The sequence below is a fragment of the Anolis carolinensis genome, chromosome 1 (genome assembly GCF_035594765.1).
Source record: "Anolis carolinensis isolate JA03-04 chromosome 1, rAnoCar3.1.pri, whole genome shotgun sequence".
Classification (NCBI taxonomy): Eukaryota; Metazoa; Chordata; class Lepidosauria; order Squamata; family Dactyloidae; genus Anolis; species Anolis carolinensis.
Genome location: NC_085841.1, coordinates 101,267,836 through 101,291,882, shown reverse-complemented (window position 1 = coordinate 101,291,882; position 24,047 = coordinate 101,267,836). Strand labels below are relative to the sequence as shown.

Genomic DNA, 24,047 nt, shown 5'->3' with positions numbered 1-24,047 from the left:
AACCCAAAACATTTCGGGCAAGGGATACTTAACCGGTGTGGTTGCTTGCTGCTGTTTTAAACCCATGAGGTCTTTGTTTCTTGCACCCCTGGGTCCCCGTTTGCATTGTTTCCGACCCTGATCCGGCGCCAGGGGGGACGGCACGAGCGGGAGGCAGGCTGCCCATCGCGCCGCCTCCCTCCCCCGGCTCCTCCCAGGCGGCGGGCGGGCGAGTGGGCGAGGCTTCGGGGAGCCACGGGTTAGGTTGAGCCTCGCTGCGTGTGTCTATAACTTTGTGTGTGCCGCTCCTGGTTGTTAGGAGAAGGAATGCGGGCGCCAGCGGAGCGGAGGGCGAGCCGGGGAGGAGGCTGCTCTTGCGGACTGCAGGCACGGGACCCATTGCCGCCGCCGTTGCCACCGCTGCTCCTTCTCTCGGGGAGGCGGAGGGATTGGGATCGGGATGCCTGTCTGAAAGCCTAAAGCAGAGCCAGCTGCAGGAAAGGGAGCGCTGCCTTCGGAGCTCCGGCACCACCTTCCTCCCTTCCTCTCCGGCTTGGACTTGGGTGCAAAAGGGAAAGAAGGAAGGAAGGAAAGGGGGCACTGTCAAGATGGCAGCAGCAGAAGCAGCAGCAGCGAGGAGGCTATGAATGCAGTGCCGCCGTGGGTGCAGCAGGGAGAAAACCTTGCGAAGGAGGAAGAGAAGGGGGAGGAGGAGGACTTCGGAGCTCCCTCTCTCCGGACCTGTTGGGGAAAGACCCGCCTGAGGTTGGGGCTGCTGCTGCTGCGGCTTGGGACTCTCTCGCTCTCTCTCCCCGAAAGAGGATTGGAGGGCAGAAGCAGCAAGGAGAACAACAACTGAGGTCTCCCCTCTTGCGTTTGGGTGTATTTTTTGTTAGTTCCTTTGCATTTTGGTGTATTTTTGTTAGTTCCTTCGCTAGCCCTCCTTTTCCCCCTCTCTCATCTTTTGTATTGGCATTTTTCCCCATTTTTAAGGGCGGAGAAAGGAGCTGCTTTTACTGCAGGGCGCGATCGGGTGCTTTTGAACCAGCCTTTGAAAAAGGAAAAGGAGAAGACCCTTCCTGGGACCGAGGCGCCTTCTTCTCCCCGCTTTTTCCTTCTCCCGCGTTGTGGGAAATGGGTCCGGGGTCCCTCTTCTTTCACGGAGGATGCTGCCATTGGAGGAATCCGGCGCCGCGGAGTGAAAGATAAACAAACAACACGGTTTGCTTTTGCTGACGCCGCGCTGGAGGTTTCGCTGGGAGGTCCGTCCCATTGCTTTTGAGGGAAGGAAGACTCCGCTGAGGGGCATCTTCTTTCTTTCTTTCTTCCCTAACCAGAAGGGGACTAAAAAGGACCGCACTCAGAAGGCTTCTTTTCCTTCCTTACCTCCTTAGTGGAGATTTCGATTTCCCAGTTGCCGTGTTTGCATTGAAAAAGGGGGCGACCGGAGTGGCCTTGGCCCCTTCCTTCCCTTGACCACCAACAGACGTCTCCTCCTGTGCAAGACGAGGTGCATTATTCAGTCCCTTTCGGATCCAGAAGATGTGGTTTCTCCCTAAAAGCAGGGGAGATTACTCCGAAACATAGAAACTATACCCACTTTTCAAACCAGAAGGGGGAAAAAAGGACCGAAATTCTCCAGTCGGAAGCCCGGAGAGTGGAGGGCTCCTTTTTCTCCCATGCCCCCTCCTCTGTGATTTCCATTTCCCAGTTGCTTTTCCAACCCAGCCGCAAAAGGAGGCGGCTGAGGTGGTCTTCAGTAGTTGTTTTCCTCCCTTTCTTCCCGATGGGACCTCGGATTGTGGGAGAGAGGCCTTTTTCTTCCTCCGAGCAGTGAAAAGGGAGCTTTTGCGGGCGACTGAAGCGGTTGGTCTTCTTCCCTCCCTCCCTTCCTTCCCGGGACCTCGGGTTGTGGGCTAGAGAGAGGTCTTTGCCTGCCTTCACCCAGAGAAAAGCGTGTTCCTTTCCCTTACACTTCAAGCAGGAGGAGCTTGGATGGAGAGTGGCGCCTTCTCCGGGCCTCGGTGAGCCTTCTCTCGGTCTCTTTCTCTCGTGGAGAGACCTTTCTTTCGGCGTGTCCTTCCTTTCGAGCAGGATGGCAGAGCCGTCTCCGCCGTCGCCGCTGGACGTGGAGCTGGACCCGGACTTCGAGCCCCAGAGCCGCCCGCGGTCCTGCACGTGGCCCCTGCAGAGGCCCGAGCTGCAGGCCCAGCCCGGAGGGGGAGGCGGCGGCCCCGGCGGAGACGCGATGATCCCCGAGGAGAAGGACGACGACGAGGACGACGACGAGGAGCCCGCGGGCCCGGCGGCGGCGGAGGAGGGCCAGGAGGAGGCCGCGGCCGCCCCCTTCCCCGCGGGCCCCAAGCAGCAGCTCCAGCAGCCCTCCTCGCCACAAGCGGCCCCGCCACTGCCGCCCCCTCTGCCTCAGGCGGCTCCGCGGAAGTGCTCCTCCCGGCGCAACGCCTGGGGGAACCTCTCTTACGCGGACCTCATCACCCGCGCCATCGAGAGCGCGCCCGAGAAGCGCCTCACCCTGGCGCAGATCTACGAGTGGATGGTGCGCTGCGTGCCCTACTTCAAGGACAAGGGCGACAGCAACAGCTCCGCCGGGTGGAAGGTGAGTGGGTCCCGGGGGATGGGGAGGGAGGGAGGGGGCGAAGAGGGCGAAGGTCCCGCGCAGGCACTCGCTCGTGCCACACACACACGCGCGCACGCTGGGCGCGTGACAAGCCCCCCTTCCCTTCATATTCTTCTTCTGCCCGGGGTTCCCACTCCCAGCCCTCCAATCAGCGCGACAGGAAAGAGCGGGAAAACGGCCACGATGTTTAAGGACCCTGCTCTTCCCGCCTCTCCCACGCTCTTGAGCCCGAGGAGGAAAGATATATCTATGGCTGTGTATATATTTAGAGAGACAAAGAGTATAAGGGAGAGAGAGAGAGAGATGTATATAGAGCAGGCATGGGCAAACTTCCAGCCCTCCTTCCAGATGTTTTGGACTTAAACTCTCGCCATTCCTAACAGAAAAGAAGCCACCAGGGTTTGAAGCTGCAAGGCCATAAATAAATAAATAAAATGACAAGCTTCTGCCAACCTAGCAGTTCGAAAACATGCACATGTAAGTAAATCAATAGGTACCACTCCAGTGGAAAGGTAACTACGCTCCATGCAGTCATGCTGGCCACATGACCTTGGAGGTGTCAAGAGACAATGCCGGCTCTTCAACTTAGAAATGCAGATGAGCACCAACCCCCAGAGTTGGACAGGACTAGATTTAATGTCAGGGGAAAACCTTTACCTTTTATTACCCCACCACCATCTCCCAGAGGGACTCCGGATGGCTTACAAAGCACTCAAAGGTGCAACACACAAAATACAAAATATGCAGAGACAGTAACATTAAACAATAGCAACCAACATAAATGTCTCACTTCATAAAACCCCTTGGTTAAAATCAATAAAATACAGCAATAGCTGCAGATATAAAACAACAATAGTCTACCTTAGTCATGTAAAGTGCTTGGTGAAATTTATGGGTCCTCACATATTTATCAAGGGCATCTAACTATGGTTGAAGGCTTGTTGAAACAACCATGTTCAGTTGCCTGCGGAAAGCTTGCAGGGTATGGGCCAGCCTGATCTCCCTTGGGAGGGCATTCCAAGGGGGGGGGGGCACCACAGAGAATCCATTCAATGCTAATCAAGGCGGTCAATTGGAACATTCACACTTGCCTCAAACAGACAAGAGCCCTTTCTCCTACCCTGGACCTTCCACAGATACATAAATCCCACTTGACTAGTTTCCAACAGCCGCACAACCTCTGAGGATGCTTGCCATAGATGTGGGCCATCAGGAGGGAATGCTTCTGGAACATGGCCATGCAGCCCAAAACACAGCAACCCAGCTTGTAGGCTGTTAGGAATTGTGAGAGCTGAAGTCCAAAACAGAGGGATGAAGTTTTCAATACCTGATCTAGAGGAAGTCTCTGTGAGGGATACATCTATATGTATGTATATATAGAGAGATAATCAGAGCAGTATATTATAGAGAGAGAGTGAAGAAAATATATAGAGAGGTAGGTATGATATATATATATAGAGAGAGAGAAAATATGAGGGAGATATATACAGAGAAAATGAGGAAATATAGAGAGAAGTATACAGAGAGGGTATGATCTATAGAGAGAGAGAGAATGAGAGAAGTATTCAAGGGTGGGTCAAAAAGTTTTGCCTGCTGTATCATAAAAATGTTCACCATTGATTAACCCAGGCATCAAACCCATTTTGGAAAAAATCAGGGTTTTGCTTCATGACCCATGATTTTAAAGCTGTTTTAACATCATTCAGGTCATTGAATCTGAAACCAGGTAAAAGGTAAACCAGGTCCAAACAGGTAAAAGTCAGAAGGGGCCAAATAAGGGCTGTGGGGTGGGCTAAAACAGCTTTAAAATCATGGGTCACAAAAGCAAAACACTGAATTTTTCCAAAATTGTTTTGAGGCCTGGGTTAAACAATGGCGCAAATGTGTACAAATTGATAATGACTATGTTGAACGGTAGTTTTATGTAGAGGATAGTTCAGGCTATGATCTGTAGCAACGTCTGCTGTTATATGTTCATTCATAACGTTTTTATGACACAGGAGGCAAAACATGCATTTTGTATTTAGACTTGGTTCCCATTAAGTACATATATGCAAACAGAGGCATTCCACAATCCTCCCAATTCCAAAACACTTCTTGTCTCAAGTGTTTTGGATAAAGGTTCCTCGCCCTGTATCATGTTCCTTTGGTAGGAGTTGGAGCCCATTCAGACATTGCAGCATTTCCCTCTGATGGCGCATCCCATCCCTGCAGGTCTGCTGGTGCCAAGTGCCTTTAGCCCAAGTATGTTGTTGTGGGCTATGCCGAGTCAACTGCAAGATCCCAACGTAAACTCTGAAGTTGGCACAGGCAGCTTTTTCGTTGTCTGTCCGTAGGCAAAGTGGTGTCCTAGAAGTGTGCTCCCCCCCCCCCCCAACATCATGCCCATCATCCCTTCCGTTTGACCCGCTTTACCTCTCAAATGAACATTCTCTAAGAGAGCATTCTTAGTATGGCTCAAACAGTACTTCTTGGCTTACCGAGAAAAAAATAAATCTAGTTGATCGCATTTCGCTTTGCATATTTCCCTGGATAGAAATTAAATGCTGATAGGTTGATAATGGAGGGAAAGCAAGAGATGGGGTGAAAAATGAGCAGAGTACAGGGACTATCTGTGATGCAACTCCCTTTGCTATCTGACCTTAGCACCTGCTGCTGCCAAAGCTGAACTGATACTTTCGGAGCTGAACATGACCTGTGTTTGCTCACCGCACTGTTACTAAACCAGAAAGCATCTGCCTGGTGCCAGCAGTGATGAGGGGTATGTCAGTGGGCTGTCTGTCCATACCGTGACGTATTGTGTTTTGAATAGCCATCATCAGTTTTCTGGCTCCAATGGAACCATGGAATAAATTGTTGAATCAGCACAGAAAGAAACCGCTAAGAACTTCTTATTTAAATCTGTAGCTATAGCTATTTGTGAGATTGCCTTTTGTTTGACTGGATTCTTTGCTTGTAATGAGCCTTGGGCCCTAATAATACAAGTAATCTGTAAAAAGGAAAGAAGAGAACAAGATTTCTCTTGCTTTTCTCTCAATATTTTTGATTTTGCATAATATTATCTCTGCCCCATGTTTTTAAGCATTCCGTTCTCTCATTGAATAAAAGACAAGACACAATAAATGAAAACTGGCACATTTTTTTTAAAAAAGCAAGCAATTGAAAATAAGGGATTTTTTTTGAGTGCTGCAAGTGTATAAATGAAAGGCTCAGGAAGTTAAATATTTAGCAGTCAAAGAAAGCCATCCCTGCTGCTCACAGTGGGAACCAGGGAGCTGCTCTTGTTAAATTCCATGTATTGGTTTCTGTCCAGCAAAAAAAGTACATCTATTCCTACAATGTTCTAAATAACTTGGTAGAAGAAGTTGAATGTGGGACGTACATCTATAAAGAACTCCCATTGGTGCTTGCATGCTGTCTTTTGTTGCTGGTGACATTTTAACACATGAATGGAGCACTATGAATGGAACACAGGGACATTTAAAAAATGTTTCTGTATGCTACTGGCACAAATATGAGCCATTCTCCGTATGTTACACATGCTGCTTCTAGATAGCTGTTTACCACAAATGGCAGTGAGTAGAGGTATGATCTGTCACAGACTTTTTTGAAAGCAGATGACAACAATCTCTAGGTTTGCACACTTACATGAGAGTAAATCCCATGGAGGACTTGCATCCCACTGCATATGTGCAGGAGGTACCTCATAGTGAGTGGAAAATTAGAATACAGTTGAACTTTTATCTAATTTGCTGCTTGGGAACTGACTACATCATGTGCAAATATGTAAATGGGAGTTCTGACATGACTTTTAGAAAGTGCTGTTTTCATGGTGACAGATGAGAGTGGAAGGGCTTAGCAGTTTAATTTCATTCCTTTTTCTTCATACTCCCTTACCTAGCAGATTCCCCCTTTTTGGCGTCCAAGGAAGGAGCAGTCCACATAGAAGAAGAGTTGCCAAAGTGCAATCCAAGGGTAACAGAAGTGTTTACATAGTCCCCAACTTCTCAGAACACCCTTTTCTAGCAAAAAGGAGTGTATTGCATCTTCTGGAATTATCAGGATCAATTATCCATTTCATAAATAGGTCACAGAGTCTGCATGTACCCTTTAACATTAAAAGTGCAATTTTTCAAACATGCAAATGTTCTTCTATTTATCTTTTGCTTTGGGTAGTCTTTGTGGCCCCCAGAAGTCTGGGATAGAAAACTGATCCCCAGATCTTTCAAAGTTTGCACATCCTTGGTATAATGGGAAGAACAGCACTGGTCAGTGGTGAGATGTATGGCTTCAACCAAGTTCAAATCGCCACACAGCCACAAAGATCACTAGATGACCTTGAGCAAGCCATCTTCTCTCTGACTGTTCTTTATCATTTGCTTATTGGGAAGTAGCATGGGAAAGGGAGAAGCATATGTGTTCCCTTGAGCTTGTTGGAGTTGAGGTGGAATGAGAATACAATTAGTAAAAAAGGGGAAATATGGTCCAAGTCACTGTTTATTTTGTCCTTCATGCTCTGCATTCAAAAGGTGTGACTGGAAAAATGAGCATTTTAATGTTAAAAGGTTTGCTTCACAGGCTTCAAACCACTTTGGGCTGCTTAGAGGAAGGGTAGGATAAATTGTAACATGTAAATAAACTTTAGTTTATTAAAATTTACATAGTGATGCCTTGTCACTTTTCAATTCCTGCCTTTCTGTTTCTTAGAGAAATAGACTGCTATGCCAAGGAAAAGAAAGAGAAATGAGATAGCCAATCTTGTTTTGAGAGATGTGAAGACAATGAAAGAGTTATTCTTGCTAATGAAGTGCACACTGACATCTTCATTAGTAGGGCTTCAAAGGCTAGTAAATCCTGTTTGGCCAGAGGTGCTAGGTGGACGAAACAGATGAATGTGTACACCACACAAGCACTGTTACCTCTACCAAACCACTTTTAGCTCTACTGAAAAAAAAATTAATAATTGCATCCAGCAAACGGCATGCTTCATAGTAAAAAAAAATCAAAATCACCTCACATATTGTGGAATTCATAATGGTAGGTATTTTCACACAGAAAAAAATTCTGTGTAGTGATTGATGCGTATCCTCATGGATGAAACTTTTTGCACCATTGGACCATTTTTGTTGCATTTTTGCATGCAGTAAAACAAGTCACTGATTCTAGTCAAAAAGCTTTGTGGAGCTGTTTCATGAGGTTGATATTCTTGTGACGTATCTGCTTTATTGATGTGAGTAGAGTTTTGTTTAATTTAAAAAGAATGATTTCAGAATACACGTGGAGAGAAATGTTTTAATGAATTCATAAAATAAATAGCTCATTACCACATCCTTCAGTAGTGGGAAGAAGGGTTGGTAGACTTGCTGTTCAATCCCTGAGTGACATACAAACTCACATTTGCTTAACAAGAGGCACGACAAAATGGCGCCCATATACCCTTCTGTAATGCTGCTGAAAGGGAGAACGCACAGTGGAGCCAGAGGTGGATTTTTAAGTGGAATTACTGTGACTTTTGTTCACTGCTGGTAATCATAACACATTCCAGGGCTTGTAGTTTTGTTAAAGTTCAAAGTGTGTATTTTTCCCAGCTGTGTCCAGTTGTCAAATTTTGGGGTCCTAAGATATGAAAAGAGCCTCTTTGGCCTGAATTGTGCCTAGCACTGACTTGCAATATGTGTGCACTGTGCACAGCAATGAATGTCATGAGTTTCTCGTTTTCTGAATTATTGTTATCCTTCTCTTAACTGTGTACAAAGAAAGGAAAGCCCCGGTTTGGATGAGCTGCAAGCCCTGACTTATGACCAGGAGTGAATCTATTGGATTGCTGTGAGTTTTCCGGGCTGTATGGACATGTTCCAGAAGCATTCATTCCTGTTGTTTCACCCTCACAACCTCTGAGGATGCCTGCTATAGATGTGGGCAAAATGTCAGGAGAGAATGCTTCTAGAACATGGCCATACAGCCCGGAAAATACACAGCAACCCAGTGATTCCAACCATGAAAGCCTTTGACAACCCAGTGAATCCATTCATTAGGTGTCTACTACATTTAGAATATTACATTAAAACTCTTTTCCCTCTTGCATGTCTTCTCTTCCTGCAAAACGATAGCATGAAAATGGACCCTAAGAAATCCAAGGGACCCCATAAGGTTTGTGTTAGCGACCACTTCACATGTTCTCAATAAGAGACACGAAGGGAAATTTAATTTAAGTGCAAATGAAGGATTTCTGTTAATCCTGAGTTGTGTACAGGAGGGACCGTAATTTGCGACATTGCTTTTTTTCGGGATATATTTTTTTCCAAAATACCCAGCTATTTGAAAACATTTATTGTGTCATAAAAACACCTGTTTATTTTTATGTTATGATGATAGTCCATGGGATTCTGTACCTAGATATCTGAAAGATTGTCATGTGTAAGATGGAGCAAGCTTGTTTTCTCCTTCTCTAGAAGGTAAGACCTGAACCCGTGTACTCCAGAGTAGAGATCTTGAGTTATTTATTTATTTATTTATTTATTTATTTATTTATTTATTTACTATACTTTTACCCCGCCCTTCTCACCCTGAAGGGGACTCAGGGCTCATGACAAATGTCATGCGATTAAGAATTATTTGACAGCAAAACAAACTGTCTTGAAAGGAATTGATTAATTCAGAAAAAAAATCCTTCATTCAAGCTTTTTGAGCAAAGATTAGATGGCCACCTGCCACGATTGCTTTAGCTGTGAATTCCTGCAGTGGCAGGCAGTCAGACTGGATGACCCTTGGGGTCCCATTCAGCTGTATGGTCCTTGGTGTGATGTAAAAATGCTTAGAAGGTTTAGAGCTGAAATAACAGTCATTGTTTTTCATACTGAACCTGTTGTCATTTGTAAAATGCCTGTTGGAATAATATCTGTAAAGACAGAACCAGCCTTCCAGCTATTACTTTCAGTGTTCAAGCAAGTTTATCAAATGGACTGCAAAGGATCAGTTGGAAAGACAGGATATAGAATTAAGCGAGACCAGATTGAATTTAAAGGTAATATGTCTAGTGATTTTAGTAGCAACAGGATCTAGACTATTTAACAAAGTGCTCACATTAATTAGTTTGCTAAGCATCTTTGAAAAATGTCAGACAATCTGAAATTTTGAAATTAATTTCTGAGCAGCCTCAACTCTTGTGCTCTGAGCTAACTAAAATGTTTTAGGCGTGGATCCCTGGATAATAGATTATATAAGTTAATTCAGAATTTTCTCTGAGACATCACACATGACCTTTTTTTTTTAAATGATCTTTATTAAGAATTTTCATACAATATGATAAAATAAGTGAGTGATAGATATAGAGAAGCAAAGAGGTGGGGGGGGAAGGGGGGAGTAAAAAAAAGAAGAAAAAAACAAAAACCAAAAAAAAAAAAAACCAGAGACAAAAGCGATTAAATTAAAAAACATCAGGGACTTCCCAGCTTTCCCGATGAGGTATTTTCCATTTGCTTCCTTCTTCTTTCCTCATCTTCATTCGTTTCTTCTTGCTTCTTGATGTATTAGTGAATTCTTACTTAATTGTCTGTTTCTACCTGTTGATTTATTGATTTATTCTTTATCTTATTGTTTTCTTTAGTTTAGTTTAATATCTTATGCTTTTTTTCTTGTTTTTCCTTTTTTCCTTTCTATCTATATAATTATCTACTTGTTGCCAGTTTGTCTCTTTTCTAGGTTTTCCCTGCTGTTTAGCTATTAGAAAGGTTAGCCTATCTGAATTTTTTATCTCTGCAACTTTAGTTAACCATTCTGTTTCGCTGGGAATTTCTTTCTGTCTCCAGTATCTTCCATAGGTAATTCTGGCCGCTGTTGTTAAATATGTCACTATTTTTTCTTCGTTTGAGCCTGAGGGTAGGTTAGAGATTCCTAATAAGTATGTTTCAGGAAGTTTATTAAGTCTTTTTTCTAGGATCTTTGTTACACTTTGATGTATATTTGACCAATATTCTTTAGCTTTCCTACATTTCCACCACATGTGAAAGTATGTACCCTCTTTCTCACCACATTTCCAACATTTTGTGTTCATGCTTTTATTTATCAGACCTAGTTTTTTTGGTGTTATGTGCCACCTGTAGAGCATCTTCATCCAATTTTCTTTTAAATCATACGAATATGTTAATTTTAATTTTCTGTTCCATCCTGCTTCCCATTCGTCCATGTGCATCACTCTCCCTACATCTTTCGCCCATTTGGTCATACACTCTTTAACTGTTTCAGTCTCTGTGTCCCATTCAAGTAATACTTTATATTATTTTCGAAATTATTTTTCCTTTGCTTTCTAAGATTCTGTCCCATCTATTATTATTTTCCATAAATCCCAATATTTTATCTTTTTTAAAGGATTCCATTAATTGTCCATATTGTAGCCAGCTTAAATTTGGGTATTTTGTTTTTATTTCTTGTTGTGGAATTAAAATGTCAACCGTACCCTGTTTTCTAATTAAATCCTCGTATTTCGACCAATTTGACCATCCTAGTAGTCTTCTTTGCAAAGCCTCTAGGGGCGATAACCATCTTGGTGTTTTGCTATACATTCTCCTTTTATATTTGTCCCACGTTTTTAGTAAGGCTGATCTAATTAAGTGGTTACAATTTTTTTTTTCTATTTTAGTTTTGTCATACCAGAGGTATGAATGCCAACCTATGCGCAGATCGAAACCTTCTAAATTTAATATCTTCTTATTTTTTAATTGTATCCAGTCCTTTATCCATAGTAAATTACTTGCTTCATAATATAGTTTCAGGCTGGGTAGAGAGAATCCCCCCTTGCTCTTGTCATCTGTTAAGTTTTTTATTTTGATTCGGGGTTTCTTTCCGTTCCAAATGAATTTACTTATGTCTTTATTCCAATTTGTAAAATTCTTCTGATTTCTTAAGATAGGGAGACATTGGAATAGAAATAACATTTTAGGTAGTACGTTCATTTTAACTGTTGCCATCCTGCCCCACAGTGATAACTTTAAGTTTTTCCATATCTCAAGTTCTTTTTTTATTTCATTCCATATTTTCTCGTAGTTATTTTTTAATAATTGTATATTTTTTGATGTTATGTTTATCCCTAGGTATTTAATTTTTGGTACTATTTGGACTCCTAAGTGTTCTATTATCCTATCTTGTTTTTTCTTTTGAATATTTTTTGCCAAGGCTTTGGTTTTACTTATGTTCATTTTAAATCCTGCTAGGTCTCCATATTCCTTAATAGTCTTAATCCATTTTTCCCCTTTAGTTATCGGGTCTTCAATAAAACAAATTTGTTTACACATGACCTTTTTGAAAACTAAAAACCAAGCTGCAAATACAAGATATTTTTGCGGGAAGATAAAATGAACAGTAACCTATGTTGTTTGTCTGACATATTCTCACTTCTAAAAGAGAATATAGACTCTTATGCCATGAATACTGAAAGTAGTCCCACTGGTTTCTGCAGAACAACGGGGAAATAAATATTTCTGCTGACTTTGCGCAATGGAAGTATGACATACAGTTCAGGTAATAGAACACCTCTGTCGCTCAGAGGCAATTTTACAAATATTTAATACAATGAGTTTAATCTATATTTAGGTGTGTGCAACAGGGCTTGTGGAAGGAGGCTTCTCCATCACCTCATTCCCCCCCCTTCAGAATGGTATTAGGACAAGAGCTCCTTCTTTGGAGGCTTTTAAGCAGAGGCTGGATGGCTATGTGTCGGGGATGCTTGGGATGCTATTTTCCTGCTTCTTGGCAGAGGGTTGGACTGGATGGCCCATGAGATCTCTACCAACTCTATGATTCTAAGATCAGGCTATGTTGTGGTGGAGGACAGAGACACCACGTGGAAAGGAACTCCATGCATGCAAGATGCTTCTTTGCTATTATCAGGAATTTTCCCTTTTCCTCTCAGTCTCCTACACTACAATCTACCCCAGTCAATAGGATGGGTGCAGGTGGGATGTGAAGATCCATTTCCCCTATCCTGTTGCATAACTTACATTTGGTTCCGACACAATGACTGTGGGTGTGTGCATGCCACTATTGCAAAAGAAAGAAATCTCTTTATGGCTAATATGTTTTGTTTTGTTTTTAATTATATTTTTATTTTAATCCTGACTGTAACAATAAGTATAGTATGACCCCTGTATCCACAGGGATATCTTTTCAAGACTCTCCAGCAAACCTCTATCTTAAATGGGTATCTGAATAAAAACATCTTTGGTTGCTGTTTGAAGGATAACAGAGACAGACTAGCTTTCCTTGATGGGGAATTTCCAGAGCCACGAAAAAGGATTTCTCTTTACAAGACTTGCCTCCAGTGACTGAAAAGACTGAGAGAAAAATGACAGAAATATTGGATCCCAAGGATACAAGAAAATATCCAAGAGCCACAAGAACAACGTGGGCCTCCTTAGTTGCTATCCTGCTTCCCCACTGGCTCCAAATCCCAATTAATCTAAATCCAACCAGGCAGAGATCTAACCATGACAACAGAACCACATCCAGTTCTCCGTTATCCTACCCAATGCTGCAAACAGGGCTCTGAGTGTCCCCTGCCAAATGAAGTAGGATAGGTACCAGTTGGATCATACTCAGTTGTATCATTCATTAGAAACATTATTTCAGTTAGAATCTGTTTACAAATTAAAGAATTAAGGCAGGGTTGTTGTTTTTTTTAACATATTTCATTTTGAGGCATTTCCAAATGCTACATCTATCATGTAGTAATTTAAGTAAATATTGGTTTAATGTGCCTGTATTTATAGTATAATAAACGACTTGCTAAACAACTTTTGAAAAATGAAGACTTGCCACACCTTATATTTGACTTATATGTGGATATTGTATGAATTACAGCAATTATAAAGCTGTGCATAAGAAAGCATTGCAGCTTGTTATTAACAGAAGTTGTTGTAGTGTAGTACTTTGCAGAAAATTACATTGTTGCCAACCTGGAAATACCTGGAGCACCATGCAAGAATGTATCTCTTCCAGTAACTCTGTTGGTCAGTTACAAAATGACATCTCTCAAGTGAGGCTTGTAGCTCTCGGAATGTACTCATACTCACAAGGAAAAAAACTTTTGGTTCTTGTTAGTTATCATGCAGATGGTAAATGGTTGCTTATATGTGACCAGAAAGTAAGTATGTGCGTGTGTGTATGTATGTATGTATGTATGTATGTATGTAAAGGCCTGGTTTGTGTGAGATGGCACTCACCTTCATTCTGCACTAATGGGTGAGTGAAAAGAGACATACTTGAATGATACATTAAACCAAGACAAGAATGTTGATACTGGGGTTTTGGCATGCATATCTATATATATAAATGAGTGATGGCATCACGGCGACCCACAAAACAAAAAAAACTACAGGCCCCCCAACCTCGAAATTTGACAACACAACCCATCATCCACGCCTCTAGGTTGATACAACAAAAAGAAAAGAAAAATAAAGTCCTAATTAGTGGGAGAGCAATAATTGTTTTTATCCAATTGCTGCCAGTTTAGAGGGCTAATCTCTGCCCACTTGGTCTCCTCAGCCAAGTGACAGTCAGGGTTCAGTTAGGGGACAGGCAGATTTAGGCCTCACTTAGGCTTCTTCCACAGATTATCTAATTTGCACTGGATTATATGGTACTGTAGACTCAAGGCCCTTCCACCATACTTCGCCACAGCAACGCCGGGCACAGCTAGTATTTTATATAATAACAAAGCCCTTTTCTTCATAATCATGGAAAGATCATATATAATATATAATAAAAGCACATTTCATATGTATAGAAGAATCCCAGGCTTGTTTCAGAAGTTGATCTGATATTTTGTATCTTTGCATATCTGAATACACCCAAAGGTAATTTGTGGTAGTGGTAATGATAAAAAGGTAAACGTTTTCCCCTGACATTAAATCCAGTCGTTTCTGACTTGGGGTGGGTGCTCATCTCCATTTCTAAGCCGAAGAGCTGGCGTTGTCTGTAAACACCTCTGAGGTCATGTGGCCGGCATGGCATGGAGCGCTGTTACCTTCCCACCGGAGCAGTACCTATTGATCTACTCACATTTGGATGTTTTTGAACTGCTAGGTTGGCAGGAGCTGGGCCTAACAGCGGGCACTCACTCCGCTCTCCGGATTCGAACCTGCGACCTTTTGGTCTGCAAGTTCAGCAGCTCAGCGCTTTAACACGCTGCACCACTGGGGGCCCCGTGGTGGTGATAGAGGGTCAGATTTATAGCATATAGCTGTATATTGCTTTGCGACTTGAGTGCCCATGTTGGATGCACACTTTATCATAGAGTGAAACGTTATGGCTGCATCTTTACAAAAAAAAATACTGTTATGATGATGGTACAGCAAGGATCTCAAAATATTATTTTGGCCTGGTAGCCATTTTTTGTTCTAACCACCATCCCTTCCTCTAAGTTATCAGTGTATGGCTAGAGATCTCTAGCATGAATGTGTGTGTGTATATATGTCAGTGATATCATAGTGGACTTTGGAATGCTCCAAAGTGCTGTGTATCATGAAAGGTCTTTTTTCACATGTCAAGGGATTCAGAGTGAAAATGAGACTTCTCAGAGTGACAGCAGTCTCATGTTGAGTTGATCTTCTTATCAAGCCAAACCCTGTTTGCTCCAAGATCATCCTGACATTAAAAAAAACTCAAGCTCCTTGAAAGTAGTGAAGAATTTGGGAGAGGAGATCTGCATCAGATATCCTGTTTTGGCATAGGGCTTGTATCACTTTCTGCTGAAGAACAAGTTGCTGAGAAAGAGCAATGCTGGACATTGTACTAGTCCCAACATTTGGGAAACATGGTTTTTATCTAATGCTTAAGTTACCCAGTTATTATAGGATTGTAGGAATTTGTGCCAACAGATTGGGGATAAGAGCATATCTTAAGGCTGAGTTGCTCTATTTGGTAAACTGAGGCAGCTGCCCCAGGCAGTAGTTTTGGGCATCATGAAAATGTAGTCACCTGTCAGTTATACTCTGTTATTTTATTTTCACTGAGGTGAGAAACTATTGTTGGATTTAATTTTTTCAACTTGGTCGTATGTGCCAAAATGATTGGGCTGTTTTGAGCAGGCCTGTAGCGAGGGGGCGGTTTTAGGGGTTCAACCCCCCCCCCCGAATTTTTTTTCTGGCTACTGCCCTGGTTTTGAGCACTGCACTGTGGGTGGATGGGGGATTCACTATCTGCTGTTCCACCTCAGGCAGCAAAACGTTCCTTTCCTCAAATTGGTGTATGGTAGTAGCATAGTTGTCATGGTTTTTTAATGCATTGAGAGGAAACTGGTTATTCAGCCATGGTTAACATTTTGCCCATATCCTTGCAGAATGTTGGGCACAGTGCTACTACACAATAAATCTCTCCAGATCCTTCATGCCATCTACATTCTAATAAACATATGTACAGCTATTTTAACACTCACCTACACATTTCCAAGCCTCCCCACAGTGATTTATTTATATGACTCGGTATCTGCACACTCCTTTGAATAGCTAATGAGAGTGAAAATAATTATGTTTTAGCTTCTGAATTCCCTAAAGGAGGGCTGAAAGTTTTGTACCATGGAGGGCTCTGGTGATGGCCCTTGTGCCCTCTGACAACTCAAGACAGGTTTTCTTTCATCTATATCAATAAAAATGTAATGTCCGTTTGTGAGAACCTCATATCTCCCAAACTACTACACTGATGGCTACAAAATTTGGACACAATATAGCATTTGAACTGATGAGTGTTTTAAGGTATTCGCATATCTACTATCATAAACCTGTCATACCTGAGACAGGTAAAACCATGTACCTTAGCAATGGTCAATCAGTCACTTCTTCCCTTAGCAACTGTTGCACCAGGTGGCTCCTCCCCTTAGCAATGGCACTAGCAATGGCCACACAGTCTCCTCTCTTTAGCAATTAGTATGGGCGGGGCTGCAAGGGATGGCTAGGCCTGCCACCTCGCCACTCAGTTCGACACCCAGATGTTTTACCATCCTTGTGGGAAACTTCTCTTTATATATCTGTGGAAGGTTCAGGGTGAGAGAAATAACTCTTTTCTGCTTGATCCAAGTGTGGATGTTTCAATTGGACAGCTTGATTAGCATTTAATAGCCTTGCAGCTTCAAAGCCTGGCTTCCTGCCTGGGGGAATCTTTTGTTGGGAGGTGTTAACTGGCCCTGATTGTTTCATGTCTGGAATTCCTCTGTTTTCTGAGTAGTGTTCTTTATTTACTGTCCTGATTTTAGTGTTTTTTTATTACTGGTAGCCAGATTCTCAATAATAGGGAGCAGGAGGCACTGGGGCCACTCCCCTGGGAAGGGCCTATGGCTTCTCCCAGCAGGAAAATAACAGGGGCATGGCCAATGAGGAAGTCACTCCCCCTGTCATTCTCCCCTAGGGGAGGGCAGAGAAAGAAAGAGATCTATATCCATCTGTCTATCTATCTATATTTACACTCAGAGGCAATCTTTAGAATTCTACGGTTTACATTAGGTCATGGATTCCTTATCATACGGACTGTAATATGTTCTGTGTTCCAGAGTCACCAAAACAGACAATTTCCATAGCTGCACAGACAATGGAATCACCACAAATATTGCCTACCCACAAGCATTGTGAAATAACATATATCTGAAACCTACTATTTCTCCTTTCTTTCCCATTGAACCTGACTAGGCCACAGCAACGCATGACCCAGGTACAGCTAGTAATCTATTGTCACGACCCAGGCTGCAGAGCACCAATAACCTTACACAGAGGCCAGAATCTATCTAATATCTTTATTAAGGAAATATATAAGGTTAATAAAAACAAGTATAGGAATTAGTCCAGAAGTAGACCTTTCAGGAAAGGTCAAAATTAGTCCAAAGAAACAATGTCCAATATGAAATATTAAGGTCCAAAGTTGTAATCCAATAACCGAAACACTCACTTGCCAAGCAAGTGAGGGGAGATGACAAGGTCCTTTAGTCCATGAACTTGAGCAAGGCTGGGAAATAACTTGATTCTTGGAACACAAAGCTTGATTCAAGGCAACAAGGAAACGAGGAGCAAGAACAAGATCCGTGGCAATTACTTGGCGAGGTCCGGGAAACAAGGCAAGATCCGGGGAGAAAACAAGGCTGAGAACGAAGGCTTGGAACAGGAACAAAGGCTTGAGAGCAGGAGTAGCTGTCCACACACGCTGCTCCGGTAGCTGACGAATTGACTCCGCAAGATTCCTTCGGGAGCAAGGAACCTAAATAGGCCTCGTTTTCCCACCAGAGAACACTTCTCTGGGGAATCAGAAACGAAAGTCAATCTCTGTGTCCAGATGTATGACTCCCTAAAATTTCTCATGGAGCAGGCTTAATCATCTGAATGCTTTGCTGCAATTCTCAAGCTCCTGCGATTAGCCTGCTGCACTCCTTTTTGCTGGAGATAATAATTACGGCGCGAAAAAGGGGGAGAACTCGACTCAGGGCTTGTTTGGCAGATTTCTGGAAGACAAGCCTCCTGCAGGTGCAAAGGCTCAATTTCTGGCTGGGATAGTTCCTTTTCTGGCTGAAATGGTGGAAAACCCAAGTTTTCCTCTTCATCAGTCACAACAACACTAGGAATGGGACTACATGGCCCATGAATCATCACATCTATATATATAAAAGAGTGATGGCATCACGGCAGCGGACAAAACAACAAAAGTAAACACCCCACAACCTCGAAAATTGACAGCAGAACCCCTCATCCATGCCTCTAGGTTGATACAACAAAAAGAAAAGAAAAATAAAGTCCTAATTAGAGGGAGAGGAATAATTGTTTTTATCCAATTGCTGCCAGTTAGAAGGCTAAGCTCCGCTCACTTGGTCTCCTAGCAACCCACTCAATCCAGGGGACCCTTTACCTTAACTACCACCAGTTCCTCAATACTTTATTTCCCATACCACCATACTTCGCCACAGCAACGCGTGGCTGGGCACAGCTAGTAATTATTATATTTTTTAAATTAGGGAAGCTCACATCTCCAAGAGGTGTGATTACTTACTCCTTCACTCTTGGCAAGCCTTAAAGGACTCTTTCAAATGCCCGAAACAGTTAAAAAACACAAATCCGCCCAGAAATTAGTACAAACCAGCTTTTATTGATACAATAGAAGTATGGCACGTACAGGGTTTGGAGCACAGTAAAATGGCTGTTGGACTCTTTGAAGCTGCCCAGCCCTTCCCAAAAGCTAAGACATTGGGGAAGGACAAAGTGTACATTCTTGCTTTGTGCAGAAACAAAACATTTTGGCAACATTTCCCTTCCTGTTGATGTTGTTGGGTGTGTTATTGAAGGTGATTCTTGAATTTATTTCCCCACAAGTGTTTGTCTGCCATCTTAGCTACTGCTTCATTGGCTACAGTATCCTCAAACTTCACAATTCGTAATGAATTTCCATAATGAAGGGGGTGAGGGACATATTCTTCTTGGAATGATATTTAAAAACCTAAGGTTCAGAACATTGGACATCATTACTCTTTCCTAGGAGTGAAAACAAGCAGATGACATGTAGAGGTAGGAAGCAGAACAATAGCTGACCAAGGAAAATTCTGGAATAATCAAATTAATGTTGTCTGGTTTTACAGTAGCAATAACAATCAGTCCTAATTAATGACATTTGGAATTGACAATTAGAAAGCAGCTAATAACAAGTTTGTATTCTAAATATCAAATGAAATCATCTGTTTCGGTTAACTTGCATGATATATTGTTTTGAGTATTGGTCTAGGACTCTGGAGACCATGGTTCAAATCCCTGCTCAGCTTTGGAAACCTACTAAGTGGCATTGGGAAATTACACTGTCTCGGCCCCAGGTGAAGGCAAAAGTAAATCCGTTCTGAATAAATCTTACTAAGGACCCATGACAAGTTCACTTTAGAATCAACATAAACCAGAAGAGGCAAGAAGGTACAAACTCAAAACAAAGCTATATATTCCTTTGTAAATATAACAATGTCTACACTCATAAATTACATGAAACACACATTTCTGTCTTAATGAGGGGCATGTACCCCAAAGTATAGGGTTTCTTTTCTTTCTTTCTTTCTTTCTTTTGGCATCTATATGAAAAAAAACTTTTAATCTTATATAGAGGATGTCTATTGCCAAGTAAGGATTACTTGGCAACTCCAATAGAGCTAACAGGTATATTAGCTTACTATTATACTAATCAACATAATAAAGTGGATTTGCTCATGCTAAATTAAAAACCAGTAGGTTTTAAAGCTGCTTCATCATTTCTCTGTTGGAGCCCCCAGTGGTGCAATGGGTTAAACCACTGAGCTGTTGAACTTGTTGACTGAAAAGTTGGCAGTTCATATCTGGGGAGCGGGGTGAGCTCTTGCTGTTAGCCCCAGCTGTTGCCAACCTAGCAGTTTGAAAACATGCAAATGTGAATAGATCAATAAGTACCACTCTGGTGGGAAGGTAATGGTGCTCCATGCAGTCATGCCGGCCACATGACCTTGGAGGTGTTTATGGACAACGCCGGCTCTTTCACTTAGAAATGGAGATGAGCACCAACCCACAGAGTCAGACTCGACTAGACTTAATGTCGGGGGAAAACCTTTACCTGTACCTTTACCTTACATTTCTCCCCTTCTTCATTTTAATTATAGTAATAGGTTGTTTTTGTTGTTATTGTGTTCCTTCTAGTATTTCTGATTTGTGGTGGTGCTAAGGGAAGCCTATCATTGACGTTTTGTTTTGGCAAGATTTGTTCCGAGTGGGGTTGCCTTTTTCTTTCTTCTGATGCTGAGAGAATACAACTTGCCCAAAGTCACCCAATTATTATTTCTGTTGTTGTAACTGACTATGGATAGAGAAACACTGGTTGGTTGGTTTTGAGACCTCTTGTGGGCCCATGTTGTGAACATCAGGGACTCCATGAATCAGAATCAAACAACTTTTGTCCCCCCCACCCTTCCGTTTCCTCCCTGTTGCCTTGATAATTGGGTTTTTGTGACTTTTTCTGAAGAGCATGCCTGTTGTTTAGATTTCTTAAAGGCATCTGTGATCCCCAAAAGGTTCATCTCATATCTTGCATGGAGACCTTACACTGTAAAGTTATATTCATCAATTTGTTAGCAGATTGCTGCATCAGAAAAAGACCTTCATTAAATAAACACGTTGGTAGTTGTATTTGCTAACTGGATTAAAATAGACACAATACAGTATACATTCCACACTGCTCATTATTGATCACATTTTTCTACTGAGAGTACCACCCACCTTCATAGAGCAGGGGGTTTGGCATTTTGCCTACTGGAGGTCTTGTAAGCAGTCTGTACATTTATTTATTATTTACATCACTTTTACCACACTCTTCTCACCCGTAGGGACTCAGGGTGGCTTACAACAGTCGGCAATTTATATTGCCCAGAACACATTCAATAAAACAATAACAAAATCAATAAACATTACAACAATACCACCCGGATAATTGTGTTTTCCCATTTCTGAACTGATGAAACACAATATTTCCCCCCTTTTAGCATAAGGAGGACAGCAGAGTACCTGTTTTTCTGTTATATATCCGGAGCCAACATTCAATTGTATAAATAATCCCAGAACATAGAAGCAGATCAATTAATATATTTTGCTTTTATATCAGAAGCCTAATTATCCTACACTTATTATGTTTTTCTTCCCTGTGAAAGATAAAGACCAGCTGCTGGTATATTTAGTTTTTCATCATGTTTTTGACAAAAGTGTAGCCCTATGAAGACACGTGATAACTCATTTTAGATCTCACAGTGTAATAAATAATATCTCCTTGGTGGGTGTTTTGAGTGATTTTTCCATTTATCAAGCAAAATATAGATTCTAAGAATGAGCCAATGGCAGAAATATGTCTTAATGCACAGCCCTGTTAATTAGCTGTTTTCCTGGTCAACTGTAGTGAAGGAAATTGTTTTTGGTAGTTGAGTAGTTATAATTAATTTTTTCTTTCAATCTGAGATGAGTAACATATTGTAGGTGGGCAGCTGGTAGCAATTTTTGAAGGGAGTATTAACTTGTGTGATCTATTTGCAAGATTTCCACCACATGACATATGACAGCAGCTTTAATCTTAAAATGTTGTTTTAGCAATATATCATATAAAATATGTGTGGTGATGTACTAATACAGTAGTTGCTGTACTGCTTCTTGACGGAGCTGATGTGGTGTAGTCATTTCAGTGTTGGACTACAACTCTAGAGACTAGGGTTTGAAGCCATGAAACCCACTGGGTCACCTTAGGCAAGTAACACTCTTTTGACCTCAGAGGAATATAATGACAAACCTCTTTTGAACAAATCTCACCATGAAACCCCATGTGATAGTGTTGTCATAGCTGGAAATGACTTGAAGGCACACAACAATATACTACTTATCGGCAACCAGTTTAGTTGTGCAGCTGATCTTTAAGGAGTATCATTCAAGATTAAAGAATCTATGGGTTGATGCATTTTAATTGAAATTGTAGGGTGTTAAAAACCACCACTACCCCAACATCTGGGCACAGGGTGGAATCCAAAAATCTATGAATGGAGATCTTTTGAGTGGTGATCCATCTTTAGAACAGAGTACGCAATTGCTGGTTCCCCCTTCAGTGCCCAGCAGATACTCACACAAGAACAGCATGGAAGTTGGTGGAAGAAGATGGCAGGAAAACGGGGCAAATTCTACTTCACCTTCAGAGGAAACCCTGTTGTCTTGCAGCCCTTTCTTTGAATGAGAACATCACCTTCTTTTGCAGGTGGGCTGCACTTAATTATAGTTTATTGATGGTGGATGTAGCAAAATCCTCAAACACATTATGATGATACTTTTATTTAGCCAACAAAAAATGTGAAATATTACACAGACTTTTTCATTAGAGATGAGTGTTGAAAAAAAGTCACTTTAGGAGGGACAGCTCTATTTATGTGTGTGATATTTTGATGGTTAAACAAGTTTTGTTTTGTAATTTCTACTTTACCAGGTTGGTTTGATGTTGAGAAGCTTTCCAGATAAGAAGTAGCAACATCTCTTTCCATCTTACCACTCCTATGGTAGGAATTGCCCTTTATTTGGCTTAGTTAATATTTCTGTCTCAAAACACATCCATTTGTCTCAAAACACATCCATCCAGACCTATTTCCCAGATGAAATATTTAGAGTGCAGCTGTCTTCTAGGAGAAAGAAGCAAAGGTGTTTTTTTAAATATTTTTTTAAAAACTAAAACCAAGATCTGTTCACTTGAAGAAATCAGAATGGGGACTGTGATAAAGAACTACAGGTATTTTGCCTCATGCCCTGTTGAACACCCTTTTTTACTCCAAAGTTAAGTTGTGGTACAGAAAATGCAGAGTATATGGTTAAATGGTATTTATATCTTTGTCAACGTGCCAAATACAACACGTCAGCTCACCCCAAGTCTCTATCTTTTCACTTTCAGCTACTATGCAAAAGCTGTTTTTTCTCCTTGTAAACTCTTTATATTTGTGGGAAGATGGAATACAGAATTGAGATGTGGACTTTAGTGATGACTTTATCAATGGATTGTGATACATTCTTGGCTTTAGTTCTTCTAGACTTGTGGAGTCATGATTCTTGAAGGTAGAGTTCTCACTGTGGGCTCAAATCTGAGAAAATGTGCGGTTTGTTCAGGGTGGGGAGCTTATGGCCTCCCAATATAGTTTTATCATAGCTCCCATAACTCTAGCCAGAACAGCCATTATCAAGGCACATTGGAAGTTGCAATTCAGCAGTATGTGTGTGTGTGGGTGTGGGGGGGGGGCAGTTGCTTCATATATTTCAGAATTGGGTATGTCATGTGGATCCTTACTGAGTTCAATGTTTCATTGGCATCAGTCAATTTGTTGACCCATTGAATCAATAGCAACTTGGTAAGTTGGTACTGATGATGTAAGTTTCATTAATGGAACAGGTTTACTATAGTTAGAACTAGAATAACTCATTTCAGCCAGGGATGGAGATAATGTCACCCTTCAACTCCCATTAGTCCCATTAAAGGCAACAGAGAGAACTGCTGGGAGTTCCCAAACCCAAGTTACATAGCCAAGTATGTGAACTCTGAATAATGACAGCTGGCTTCTCATCCTCCGTCCATGCACCTTAATTCATGGCTAAGGCCACAAATGATCCCACTTAAAATTTGATGGAACGTGTATAGTGATGTACATTCTGTACCTAAAAGTATACACTTTAATTGCTCCCTTAAGTTGACTCCCCTTGGGGAGGATTGCAGGAGTTTTTCCTTTGCTTGTTATCATAATATTTGGTAATCCTCCCATTTTGGTTCCTGGCCTTCAGATCAAAAGAGTATAGGTGATCATTATGGTTAGTAACTATATATTCTGGTATTTAAATCTGGTATTTAACTTATAATTAGACATTATAAAGATTTGTAAATGCCATGTATTTATGTA

The 24,047-nt window shown here is 41.8% G+C and overlaps 1 protein-coding gene across 1 annotated transcript in view; it reads left to right on the top strand.

The window, feature by feature from the left end:
- Nucleotides 1-219: 219 nt before the first annotated feature.
- Nucleotides 220-24,047, top strand: part of foxo3 (forkhead box O3) — a 137,867-nt gene continuing 114,039 nt past the window's right edge. Inside the window, exon 1 of the mRNA XM_003215635.4 lies at nt 220-2,596. Within this exon, the coding sequence (XP_003215683.2) occupies nt 2,075-2,596 (522 nt within the window). The 5' untranslated portion in view covers nt 220-2,074. The remainder of the gene's footprint in view (nt 2,597-24,047) is intronic.